Here is a 14857-nt window from a genome sequence, read left to right on the forward strand (position 1 = left end):
TTGTACAATTGAACGAATTCACACTCGAACATTCGGTGTTATCATCCTATTATTGATTAATAAATAAATAACATTTAATTTAAATTAAATTACACACATTTTAGTTTTAAACAGTTTTTAGACATTTATTTAACTTATGTGACAGGGCTGCAACTATGAGGTAGGATCTGGAGCGACTTTACCACTCACAAGAAGATGTGCCTTTTAAATGTTTGTGTAGGATGAGTGTTTAATACCCTGAGGAAGGTCCATAGGCTGAAAAGTGTTGGTATTGTGAAAATAAAAAATCTCATCACAAGCAGTGCTGGAATCTTTCCTCACATTCTTGTAACAGGGTTGCAAAATGGCATTTTTGTCCAAAACTGGACATACAATTTTTTTAACGTTTAGCAACTAAACTTGACTGGACCATGATCTAACAATTTGTATTTTATTTTTTTATATATATTTGTGAAAAATCCCTTGTCAGATCCACACTGCTAAAACATCAGATGGAGTAATAGTAAGAGCAGCTTCCAAACTACAGTATAAGGTACAAATATAAAGACTATGCGTGGTATGTTTGAGCTGCTGGACTCCAAGGAACACTGTGCTTCTAAAAAGAAAATCTAACATTAAAACAAACATTTTTCGAGGCTTGTTTGCACAGTTTTCAAGGTACACCAGAAGTGCTCCTCTGAACTTCTCCCCAACCTGTGCTTTCCCCGAAACGAGCATCCAGCCTCCCTGTAAAACAGTGGACTGAAGCATCAGAAAAGCTCATTAAAGCTGCATCGCATGAGAGCCGAGGGACCTCTCACAACATCACCTGCCGCCGTCAGCCAGTCAAATTAAGAGCCACTGCACCGGGCCAGCGAATACTGACCCTAATTAAAAAAGATGGATTTTCTCTGTTTCATGTATTAATTAGGTAAACAAATGCATTATAGTAGATTTACATCTGTAATTTACCCCAGGCTTGGCAAATGGGGCTGAAGATTGAATGTGTCTGGCTAGACAAAAGCCTACTTAAAAGTTTAAGCCATAAGGAGCTCTTGCAGTCATCTGGAAACCATCGAGGGACAGATAGAACCTATAAAAGCGGTTCAGCAGCAGGGTGTCCCAGAACCTCCCAGTCTACCCTAATAGTCCCAGCCCACAGGTGATAAATAGCTTTTCCACTGAACAGACCCCTGCAACCTTCTGCTCTTAAAGTAGGAACAGATAACGTCAGAGGTCCAGTATGAGATCATGTCTATGCTAAGTAAAGTTCTTAAAACAACAGTTCAGTCAAGCAAAACTGACTCAAAACAAAAGTTTGATGCAACTGTGAAGTGTGTTCAAATAATAGATAATAATAATGTTATTTGCACTCATCTATAAACTGATTGCAATGAATGTGACAGCATCAGTTTCATGATAAAATATATTTATTTTATTTTTATTTATTTATTTATTTTGGGAGGATGCTAAATATTGTTATATGCTTTCAAAACTAAGAACCATTTGTGCCTTTTTTTACTGAATGTCTTATTGCTTAAAAAAGGTACAAAGTCATAAGATCAGTAGGATATTTCCTAAGTAAATAAATACTTTGCTTGTATTAAGCAAGAATAAATTAAATAAATGTAAATAAAATTTAGCTTTGCCATCACAGGAATTAATTAAATTTTTAAATATATTTTATAATACAAAACTGTTTTTTTTTTTTTTTATTCAAAACAGAAATTGTAATCAAGTATGGTCAGCACAAGAGACTTGTGTCCAAAAACATAAAAAATAAATAAATAAAAAAAAATCCTGACCTATGGTTTCTCTGTTAGGGTTCCAGATTGGGCACTGAAACATTTTCTGTGGAAAAAAAGGGGGCTAACTGTTGTTGCCAGACCTCTTTTTTTTAAGACCCAAGGAAAGAACTCACTGGAGCGCTCGTGGTGATTGAGTTTCTCTTGCGTGATGCTGCTGCTCTCATCTTCTCCATCAGAGCTGCTGTCGCTGCAACTGGGCGACGAGTCTTCAGGGTCCCTGTTCCCTCAGGGTGTTGGGCTGCTCTCAGGCATGGATGACAGGACCTACAGTCAAACAGTCATATAAACACACCCGCAGGGAGAGATGATGAGAGAACATCCTTGAAAAATGTCAGTTCTGGAGCTTTCACCCCGAGTCCAATTAACGCTTGCACTGACGGCAGAATGTAAGGGCGGCAGTGATGCACCCAGTCTTGATTAATGCCACTGCAGAAACATGTTCATTTGGTCTGAAACACATACATGGCATGCCAGGGGAACTAATCTATTATGCCCTTCAAAAAGTATTGAACAATGAATCGAATATCTGTCTGACACTTGGGAAGTACTGACTATTAGCCTTCTGAATGCACTAATTTCACCTTTTTTACTGCAATTTGGCTCAAAGGTCTGTCTAAATTAACACTTTGGACATTAACTTTGGAGTTTTAAAAGAATACAGATCCTGCCTTACTTTTGACTATTTCAATTGCTTAATTTCTGTCTAGTCAGATTATTCTAGATGGCCCTGTAATGTTCCAATCCATCAGATGAAAAGTAAACCAATTAATATCATTTCATGCCGTACAATATCTGTAACTGTCTGTAACATTTATATGAGGGAATCCCATGAAAACTCATCATGGAATCTCATGCCTGGATTATAATTCACCTCAAAAATAGAAAGGGGAATTATATTTTGCATAAAATATGTGATTTCCAATAGGTTGCGCTAGCAAAAACTCATTAATTTTCGACATGGTCACAGAACTTGTAAGGAAAACTTTCAAACCAGACCTAGAATTGGTGGAGTATGACCATATATATATATTATCTCTGTTAAAATACTCAATTATTGTTGTTGTTACTGCGTTTTGCCTTTGTTTGATTCTCATTTCTGAAGCCACAAGTCAGCATGGGTTCACCAATCAGAGGACCGTGCAGGGCAAAAGAGCTCAGTGATGACCACCAACTCCCATGAATCACTGTGAATACTGTCATTGAATTAGTCTCCCAACATTCTTAAACTACTTAAATATTTGCAATTACTTTGAAGTATAATATATACCATTCCTCTTTTTTATGATCAATGACATAAACTTAGTAGCACAGCATCATCATATAGTTTTGATTTGATTAGATCATAAAGCATGATGGAATACAAAATTAATCTCCTCTTACAAGATAGAGTGAGTGAGTGAGTGAGTGAGTGAGTGAGTGAGTGAGTGAGTGAGTGAGTGAGTGAGTGAGTGAGTGAGTGAGTGAGTGAGTGGGTGAGTGGGTGAGTGAGTGGGTGAGTGAGTGGGTGAGTGGGTGGTTGGGTGAGTGAGTTGAGTGAGTGAGTGTGTGAGTGAGTGAGTGAGTGGGTGGTTTGGTTCATGGTTTAGAACTCTTTACATTTTTCCAATTAAGAGAAAATATATAGGAAAATATGAATAAGAATGTCTCCTTTTATCTACAGTATATCTAGATATCTGTATATATTGGCATGTGTATGCAGTATATGTACCTTAGGTCCTTTCTGATTGGAGGATTTTCCCATCAGTTTCTCATCATCCATTTCACACTGCTCCAGGAGAACTAGGATATCTTCCTCCTGTAGAACAAGTCACAAACAAAAGTGAAGATAGTCTTCATTTTCACATAACCTTTTCTTGTGGATATGCACTTAGATTACTATATTTTTGCACCTCACTGGTGATTTTACTGAATGTCAAAAGAAAATAAGTGAAGTGCTAGTTAACTGTCTATTACTGTTACTCATGTGTTGATATATTAGTGCATATTAATATTTATTGGTGATTACTTTTAACAGTCAAAATCTATCAATTTGCATATGGGTTACATATGAATTAATGGTAACCAAATGTCAAATTTTTATTTTGAATCAAATTAACTTCAATAACAGTTTGGTTGAAATAATTGATGCTCTGAATGAACCTTCTGAAGTTATATTATATTAATCACATACTGCAGTTACTGAGATCGAATATAACCAAAATATTTATATAATATCAACCAATCATTATTTTAGCTATCTTCCTATCAAATGCTTAACTCATTCTTTGCAAAATCAGGAACAAACACATAATGTAATTTTAGTGAGGTCTCCTAATTCCAAAATATTTTAAACATGTTATTATCTTGTCTAAACTATGAGTAATCAAATTGAGTAATTTCTGGGAAACATTCTAAATCAAAACAGCATGTTGCATGACACCTAAACAATTTCTTGGCATAAATCAAAGCCATGTGTTTAGCCCAAGTTCAGGAATCCATCTGGAATATGAATCAACCTCATTCCTCCTTACAAGTCACAGTATCTGAACCAAACTTTGAATCTAGAACATCATAATCTTTGTAAAATTTACTCTTGTCATTTCTTTCAAATAAGTTGTTGACTTTGAAGTTTGGGTGACATTGTAAAATTACACTTTCCTGGTATTACAGACACACAAACAACCAATTTATTTTCCATTATATTTTAAGAATTACAATCAATGGTTCAGGCAAGCAACACCCACCAGTTAACTTAAACACTGTGAAACTAATTATCAGTATGATTCCATGTAATTAATAATGCTGATTCCAATTAAAGTGTAACAAAAAAAAAAACCATCAATAATTACAGTGGTCTTTAAATTATGTATTCCACTTATAAGTAAAATCTGTGTTTCACAGATGTCGCCTGCTTTTCAAGCAGAAACATTATCCCAGCTGTAACTCAATAAGCCAGGCATTGATCTGTTGTTCTGGCTCAAATGAAGGGAGATTTTAAGTGCATTAAAATCTGTTCTTTGGCTCAACGTCGCCTTTCAATCTTCCCCAAATAAAGAGTAAGGCAGTATTGTTCAGGCAGTTGGTGAAGAGAAAAAAGGACAGAAAAACCACCTCACACTCTTGCTACTGTTAGATGGTTATGAAATTTGCTTTTGTCGCTTTGATTTGGGATTTTCGTGGGGACATGAAATAGCTTGAGGACAGAGGACGCATTTCCAACAAGAGTTTTCATTTTGTTGTCGTATGTTACAATAAGTGGCAGTCAAGTGCTGTAACTTGCCATTATTAAGTGCTTGTTGTCCGATGTGGAAAGCAAGTAAACAACAGAGAAATGTTCTATAAGACTCAATTAACTAAAAAGTCATCAGCAGATCTGTACCCACCTAAAATTTCACTTAACAACAGTATAATCATTTTTAGTGACATTATATAGTTTTTCATGAGCATTTTCCGCCATTTCTGTGACCCTTGGCTTTAAATGGGCCATTTTTGCTGCTGTACTTTTAAGATGTAAATGTGCCTTTACATGAGAAATTAGTAACAGTTCTTTGCTGCGAGCTGTTAGCTTGCTCTTGCATCCAGTATAGTTTGTGCTGCCCTATCTTTCAAAAACAGCATTTTTGCACCACTTGCACTATATTGTTACAGCTAAAAAACAAAAACTGTTAAGATCTGACTGAAATGATAAGGGTCCTCTTGTTTGTAATGAGTGTAACCTTTACAATATACAGAGGGACAAGTGCTATCCACAGATACCACAGTTTATTCTTGTTGCTAGTTCTTCTAGTGTTTAGGTAGTATTTATTCTGCTCTCTCCTTTTATTCAAACATGATGGAGTAGATCAGGTTCCCAAACATCACATGTAATGTAAATATGGGTATAGTGATTGTGATCCAGTGATTTTGGAACAAGATATTTTGGCAGCAACAAGAAGAACAGAGTAAAGCGTAATGTGATTACTGTTAAGACAGAGTCATTAGTAAAGAATTCCTATGAAAACCTAGAGCAATTAGTAATACTAATGACTTATTTTGAGTGATTTTCCCAACTCTTTGTAAATTTGCAAGGGGTAGTCAGGCCGTAAACTAATGTTAAAACTCAGGGTTGCTGAGAAACTGAAGCAACATTAATAACAAACTGACAGACAGGAATGTCAAAGGCCACATGGCGATGGCACAAACTCTGGGCTCTTGAATCTTTCCCCAATAAGCCTGACACTAGCGCCGTAGAAAAAATGGCTCACGCACTCCCCTGCTACATCACCAGACGGCTCCCAGCTCAAACATACAACCTGCCTAACAACCGTCGCCATTCAAACCCATGCCATCTCACATTTCGAAGTCAGATTTCAGATTCCATCGATGTGTGCTATGAGGACGGAACCCTTCCAACAATATGCCTCATTCATCAATCAATCAATCAATCACCTTTATTTATATAGTGCTTTAAACAAAATACATTGCGCCAAAGCACTGAACAACATTCATTTGGAAAACAGTGTCTCAATAATGCAAAATGATAGTTAAAGGCAGTTCATCATTGAATTCATTGATGTCATCTCTGTTCAGTTGAAATAGTGTCTGTTTTAATTTGCAATCAAGTCAACGATATCGCTGTAGATGAAGTGACCCCAACTAAGCAAGCCAGAGGCGACAGCGGCAAGGAACCGAAACTCCATCAGTGACAGAATGGAGAAAAAAACCTTGGGAGAAACCAGGCTCAGTTGGGGGGCCAGTTCTCCTCTGACCAGACGAAACCAGTAGTTCAATTCCAGGCTGCAGCAAAGTCAGATTGTGCAGAAGAATCATCTGTTTCCTGTGGTCTTGTCCTGGTGCTCCTCTGAGACAAGGTCTTTACAGGGGATCTGTATCTGGGGCTCTAGTTGTCCTGGTCTCCGCTGTCTTTCAGGGCAGTAGAGGTCCTTTCTAGGTGCTGATCCACCATCTGGTCTGGATACGTACTGGATCCGGGTGACTGCAGTGACCCTCTGATCTGGACACAGACTGGATCTGGTGGCCACGGTGACCTCGGAACAAGAGAGAAACAGACAAATATTAGCGTAGATGCCATTCTTCTAATGATGTAGAAAGTACGGAGTTATGTGAAGTGTTCCGGTTCCAGTTTACCTAATTAATGCAGCCTAAAAATCCTTTAACGGATTTGGATATTAAAAGCATATTAGTATGCTATGTGTATGCCAGGTTAAAGAGATGGGTCTTTAATCTAGATTTAAACTGCAAGAGTGTGTCTGCCTCCCGAACAATGTTAGGTAGGTTATTCCAGAGTTTAGGCGCCAAATAGGAAAAGGATCTGCCGCCCGCAGTTGATTTTGATATTCTAGGTATTATCAAATTGCCTGAGTTTTGAGAACGTAGCGGACGTAGAGGAGTATAATGTAAAAGGAGCTCATTCAAATACTGAGGTGCTAAACCATTCAGGGCTTTATAAGTAATAAGCAATATTTTAAAATCTATACGATGTTTGATAGGGAGCCAGTGCAGTGTGGACAGGACCGGGCTAATATGGTCATACTTCCTGGTTCTAGTAAGAACTCTTGCTGCTGCATTTTGGACTAGCTGTAGTTTGTTTACCAAGCGTGCAGAACAACCACCCAATAAAGCATTACAGTAGTCTAACCTTGAAGTCATAAATGCATGGATTAACATTTCTGCATTTGACATTGAGAGCATAGGCCGTAATTTAGATATATTTTTGAGATGGAAAAATGCAGTTTTACAAATGCTAGAAACGTGGCTTTCTAAGGAAAGATTGCGATCAAGTAGCACACCTAGGTTCCTAACTGATGACGAAGAATTGACAGAGCAACCATCAAGTCTTAGACAGTGTTCTAGGTTATTACAAGTAGAGTTTTTAGGCCCTATGATTAACACCTCTGTTTTTTCTGAATTTAGCAGTAAGAAATTACTCGTCATCCAATTTTTTATATCGACTATGCATTCCATTAGTTTTTCAAATTGGTGTGTTTCACCGGGCTGCGAGGAAATATAGAGCTGCGTATCATCAGCATAACAGTGAAAGCTAACACCATGTTTCCTGATGATATCTCCCAAGGGTAACATATAAAGCGTGAAGAGTAGCGGCCCTAGAACTGAGCCTTGAGGTACTCCATACTGCACTTGTGATCGATATGATATATCTTCATTCACTGCTACGAACTGATGGCGGTCATATAAGTACGATTTAAACCATGCTAATGCACTTCCACTGATGCCAACAAAGTGTTCAAGTCTATGCAAAAGAATGTTGTGGTCAATTGTGTCAAACGCAGCACTAAGATCCAATAAAACTAATAGAGAGATACACCCACGATCAGATGATAAGAGCAGATCATTTGTAACTCTAAGGAGAGCAGTCTCAGTACTATGATACGGTCTAAATCCTGACTGGAAATCCTCACATATACCATTTTTCTCTAAGAAGGAATATAATTGTGAGGATACCACCTTTTCTAGTATCTTGGACAGAAAAGGGAGATTCGAGATTGGTCTATAATTAACTAGTTCTCTGGGGTCAAGTTGTGGCTTTTTTATGAGAGGCTTAATAACAGCCAGTTTGAAGGTTTTGGGGACATGTCCTAATAACAATGAGGAATTAATAATAGTCAGAAGAGGACCTATGACTTCTGGAAGCACCTCTTTTAAGAGCTTAGATGGTATAGGGTCTAACATACATGTTGTAAGTTTAGATGATTTAACAAGTTTATACAATTCTTCCTCTCCTATAGTAGAGAATGAGTGGAACTGTTCCTCAGGGGGTCTATAGTGCACTGTCTGATGCGAAACTGTAGCTGACGGCTGAATGGTTGCAATTTTATCTCTAATAGTATCGATTTTAGAAGTAAAGTAGTTCATAAAGTCATTACTGCTGTGGTGTTGGGAAATGTCAACACTTGTTGAGGCTTTATTTTTCGTTAATTTAGCCACTGTATTGAATAAATACCTGGGGTTATGTTTGTTTTCTTCTAAAAGAGAAGAAAAGTAATCAGATCTAGCAGTTTTTAATGCTTTTCGGTAGGATATGCTACTTTCCCGCCAAGCAATACGAAATACCTCTAGTTTTGTTTTCCTCCAGCTGCGCTCCATTTTTCGGGCTGCTCTCTTTAGGGTGCGAGTATGCTCATTATACCATGGTGTCAAACTGTTTTCCTTAACCTTTCTTAAGCGTAAAGGAGCAACTGTATTTAAAGTGCTAGAAAAGAGAGATTCCATAGTTTCTGTTACATCATCAAGTTGTTCTGAGGTTTTGGATATGCTAAGGAATTCGGATACATCAGGAAGATAACTTAAAAAGCAGTCTTTTGTGGTAGAAGTGATGGTTCTTCGATACTTGTAACAAGAAGTAGAATTTACAATTTTGGCTATATGAAGTTTACACAGAACTAAATAATGATCTGAGATATCATCACTTGGCTGAATAATTTCAACACTATCAACATCAATTCCATGTGACAGTATTAAATCTAGAGTATGATTTCGACAATGAGTAGGTCCTGAAACGTGTTGTCTAACACCAATAGAGTTCAGAATGTCTATAAATGCTGATCCCAATACATCTTTTTCATTATCGACATGGATATTAAAATCACCAACTATTAAGACTTTATCTGCAGCCAGAACTAACTCGGATGTAAAATCACCAAACTCTTTAATAAAGTCTGTATGGTGCCCTGGTGGCCTGTATACAGTAGCCAGTACAAACATAACAGGGGATTTATCATTAACTTTGGTTTCTCTGGATAATGTTATATGAAGCACCATTACTTCAAACGAGTTATACTTGAAGCCTGCCCTCTGAGAAATCCTGAAAACGTTATTATAAATTGAAGCAACTCCTCCCCCTTTGCCTTTTAGACGCGGCTCGTGTTTATAACAATAATCTTGGGGGGTGGACTCATTTAAAATAATGTAATCATCAGGTTTTAGCCAGGTTTCTGTCAAGCAGAGCACATCTATATTATGATCAGTTATCATATTATTTACAAAAAGTGTTTTCGTAGAAATGGATCTGATATTCAATAAGCCAATCTTTATCATTTGTTTATCCATATTGCATTTGTTTTTTATTTGTTGAACCTCAATTAAATTGTTAACCTTAACTTGGTTTGGACGTTTTTTGTATTTTCTAGTTCGTGGAACAGACACAGTCTCTATAGTGTGATATCTAGGTGAAAGAGTCTCTATGTGCTGAGAATTAACTGACCTCTGTGACGGGAGGCAGCTAGCAGACGGTCGGTTTAGCCAGTCTGTCTGCTTCCTGACCTGGGCCCCAGTTAGTCAAGTATAAACACTAAGACTATTTGCCATATTTCTAGACAGAAGAGTGGCGCCACCCCAGGAGGGATGAAGACCATCTCTTTTAAACAGGTCAGGTCTGCCCCAAAAGCTCGTCCAATTGTCTATATAACCTATGTTATTCTGTGGGCACCACTTAGACATCCAGCCATTGAGTGATGACAATCTGCTATGCATCTCATCACCACGGTAAGCAGGGAGGGGACCAGAGCATATTACAGTGTCTGACATCGTGCTTGCAAGTTCACACACCTCTTTAAAGTTATTTTTAGTGATCTCCGACTGGCGAAGTCGAACATCATTAGCGCCGGCATGAATAACAATCTTACTGTATTTACGTTTAGCATTAGCCAGCACTTTTAAATTTGCCAAGATGTCAGGCGCTCTGGCTCCCGGTAAACATTTGACTATGGTGGCTGGTGTCTCTATATTCACGTTCCGTACAATAGAATCGCCAATAACTAGAGCACTTTCATCAGGTTTCTCAGTGGGTGCATCACTGAGTGGGGAGAACCTGTTTAATGTTTTGATCGGAACAGAAGAGCGGTGTTTTGACCCACGACTACGCTGCCTCACCGTCACCCAGTTGCCCTGCTGCAGGGGCTCTGCTGGAACCGGACAATGTACAGGAATCCCTGAGCTAGACGCATCCAAAGCCATATCTAGAGCCCTAACATTCTTACTGTCCTCAATTAAAGTTTGGATGCGTGTCTCTAATTCTGAAATCTTCTCTGTCAGCCTAACTGTTTCCCTGCATTTATCACATGTGAATCCCTCATCAGCGACAGAGATAGATAAACTGTACATGTGGCAAGAGGTGCAAATAACAATTGTAGGAGAAGCCATTACTCACCGTGCTTGATGAAATATTCTTACTGCGGTTGTTTGATGAACTTGTGGAAAACTGCAGCGTGAGAGAGGAGAGGAGAGGAGAAAAGAAAAGAAAACGCTAATGACAAGCTAACGAGTGCTAACGCTTTGCAGGTGTGCTGCAGTCACGGAAGAATGAACGATCAAAGTTAATCTGATAAGATTGATCGGTAATATCAGAAATATGGTGTGAATTAAGTTATATTTTACAATTAAAAAAACAAACAAACAGACAGTGATAGTAAGAAAGATTATAGAGAAAAAATATAAAATAAAAACAGCTACATGGAGCTATGATTAGCTACAGAAGGCCAACAGGAAGTAGAGAAAACACTGTCCAACAGCGACACCAACCCAATTCATATGCATGGGTACAGAAATCCACCCTTGAAAATCCCTGTAAAATGAACATCCAGAGGTTTCAGAGAGGTTGCACGGCACAGTAATGAACTACAGCTGAATAGAGAATCTTAGAACAAAGGCTTTCATTAAAAAAAAAAATAATAAATAAAAAGGAGAAACTGCTCAGAAATGGAGGGGGATGATTTGTACTTAAAGCTAATAAAGCTTTTCAAATACATAAATTACATAACAATTACATATTTATATTTTAGTCTAAAAAGATGTAGCCATATTTGCCAAGGCCTTTTTTTTTTATCTGGATTTTAATTCCTGCATAAACAATTGAAGAGTTTATGTGTTAAAGTGCTGGGTAACACTTTATAATAACTGCATGCTATTAATCATTAGTTAAGCATTAGGAAACAGTTAATTCATCATTTATAAAGCATTAATAGACATTTATAAGCAGTTTATAAATACAGATATAAATGATTTATACCTGATTTAAAAGCATATCTATAATGTATTTAATAATTGTTTTTTCATACTTTATTAATGATCAATTTATCATTTCTAAATTAAGTATAGCATTATTTACACACCAGTTATTAAGTTGTCAGTGGTTCATAAGATCACTTATAAAATTGTAAGTAAATTATTAATAAACTATTTAAATGTGCATTCATCTTTTTATTCAGACATATAGTAATAATTACTTATAGTGTTAATAAATGGTTTATCAACATGTATTTCTACTGTAATTCAGGGTTAATTCAGGTAGTTATAAAACATACTATAGTTGTTAATTAACTATTTTTGTGAGCTCATCTAAAGTGAGGACTATTTATGCCTTGTAAAGCTTTTACAAATGAGATTTAAAGGCTGTTAATATTTCTATCTTCTGTATCACTGTGTTGTGTTTGTTTCCATTTTTTGTTTAGAAGATAACTGAGCCTTTAAATATCCTTTATAAATGCTATACAAGGCATAACTAGTCCTCACTTTAGATGAGCTCACATAAATAGTTAACTGACCACTACTAAATGCTTTATAACTACCTGAATTTACTACATTGCTTGTGATCTTATGAATCACTGGCAACTCCTAAATAACTGTTTTGTAAATAATGCTATACTTCATTGAGAAATGATAAATTGATCATGAATAAAGTATGAAAATACAATTATTAAACACATTATAGATATGCTTTTAAATCAAGAATAAAACATTTATATCTGTATTTATAAACTGCTTATTACTGTCTGTTAATGCTTTATAAATTATGAATTATCTGTTTACTAATGCTTAATTAATGATTAATAGTGTGCAGTTATTATAAAGTGTTACCGAAAATTTTAGACGGCACTTAGAGGCTTTTGCATCCGGACTCTTCAATCGTACAGCATTATTACTGTATATATTTAATATTACAATATAAATTAATATATAATATGCATTTACAAAATACCATATTTAGTCAAATGGAAAAGCTTTAGGTCAGTTACATACATTATGGTGTTTTTAGAGTAAATCAGTCTGGTTAAATATAGTTAAATGCTCTCACCCTCATCGAGATCCTTACTGAAATCCATCCATCTCAAATCCAAGAAACTGCAACATTTTCTCTCACAATTGCAACTTATTTTCCCACAACTGACTTTAGAATTTATAAAAAGGTTTTATATTTCTCAGACTTTATATCTTACAATTATAACACTTCTCGTTATTAAAATTGCCTTTCCACTGCCTCTGACATTTGCATACGATTGTTGCATTTCACATGGAACTTTCAAATCTGTCACTAACTGTCACCCTCTTCTTATTTACCATGGTAAAATGAATTATTTGAATGAATGATTTAATATAATGCATGAATATATCCACCAAAACAAATGACATCCAATACAACTGGAAGAAAAACAGTAGGTTTTCTAGAGCTAATCCACATAAATAATTATTTAATATGTAGAAAATAATTATTAACAACTGGCATTTTACAGGAAAAGTATTTAAAGAATATTGCTTCAGGGGAAAATTACTAGTTTCATATCTGGTCTGATGGTTGTGTACCGTTTAGATGCAGAAGTATAATTTAATAAAATGTAATAATATGTTAATATTTCAATGCATCCAAACAAAGATTACATTTTCTAAACAAAGATTACATTTTCACATTCACATATGGTCTTATTATTCTCTATTGGAAATTAATAACTCCCAGTCTGCTGCTTATCGTTTGTTGGAGATGGAAGTGGAGTGGAAAGGCAGCTTACTCTACAGCTGTGTATTTATATATTGTCAATGCAACTTTATATTTCTCAGTGAGACTGTATTCTAAATAAATTTTTTATTTAATATTTAACTCGTTTTATTAAGGATTTATATAGATCCTTGCTGTTTTGTACAAGATAAATTCAACTTTTTCTGCAACTTGAAGTGTCGCAAACTACTTTTTCAAAGAAACTAGCTTGACCAGTTAAAATCTTAAATTATGAGTAGCTGGTAGTTTGAAAAACAAAATGTTCCAAATAGCTTTCTCAACACTGATGGTCCAGATTCTGAATGGACTTTACAGTCAGTCAATGGGCTATATTTACCATCTACTAGGTAAACTAGGTCTACTAGCAAAAGTCTTCTAGTAATAGCACCGCTCTCCACAACAAACCATATGATTTGAGAAATCATTCATGTGCCTAGATAATGAAAGATACTGATGGCTGCCTTGAACTACACTAATGAACAACAGATGACCACAACAAGAGTCAGGAAGTAAAATACACTTCCACAGTTCTTATTTTAAATGCAAAAGAACAAGTAGTAGAAAAAAGTAGTAGGGAGAAGGGGAAAGAGTAAAAGATTGTTCGGTTGCATCTCAGATACATGCCTTCATTCGTTTCAGTGGATTATTCATTTCCTTTTGAAGTGAAGCTGCTAGCCCAGCGAGGAATGTCTGAAAGGCAGCTGAAAGGAGACTCTCATATTTCTCCAAGAGCAGCTTGTCATCTGGGGGGTAAATACGTCTGTACGGAGAGATGGAGAAAGGGAGGGCGAGAGAGAGAGTTTTATCTGATTATCTGATTTAACGGCCTAGTCTGCCTGCTTTTCTAATCACTTAAACAAACCTCATTTCTTTTCGCACATGCATTTGTCCATTAACGCTGTGTATATACTAATGATTAATAAACATGTTCTTATATTAGACGTTAAGACTAAACAAAAGCCAGAGACGTGTAAACCTTTGTCTATATCTGTGTGATGAATCTTCAGATCAGTGCCATATTGGGTCGGGGATATAATTAAAAGCAGCAACTGGCTGTGCTTCAGGACCCATATTTTACATCAGACATCAGATGGCAGGCCGCTACAGTATCAAGATTATGCAAACAAAGCCCTAAAATGTATTACTATTACTGGTAACAATTTACATTTGAGCAATGAACAATATATTTTTTACACTATTTATTCATCTTCATTAATGTTAGTTAATAAAAACGCAGTAACACTTTAGTTTAGGGAACAATTCTCACTATTAACTTATTAGCATGCATTTTACTAGCATATTGGCT

General features: G+C 36.2%; 1 protein-coding gene across 1 annotated transcript in view; it reads right to left on the bottom strand.

Moving 5' to 3' along the window:
- LOC113055619 (tubulin polyglutamylase TTLL7) overlaps positions 1–14857 on the bottom strand; it is a 92727-nt gene that overhangs the window by 14663 nt on the left and 63207 nt on the right. Inside the window, 3 exon segments of the mRNA XM_026222037.1 lie at positions 1901–2051; positions 3496–3582; positions 14176–14311. Of these exon segments, the coding sequence (XP_026077822.1) occupies positions 1901–2051; positions 3496–3582; positions 14176–14311 (374 nt within the window).

Source organism: Carassius auratus, chromosome 36 (assembly GCF_003368295.1).
Source record: "Carassius auratus strain Wakin chromosome 36, ASM336829v1, whole genome shotgun sequence".
Taxonomy (NCBI): Eukaryota; Metazoa; Chordata; class Actinopteri; order Cypriniformes; family Cyprinidae; genus Carassius; species Carassius auratus.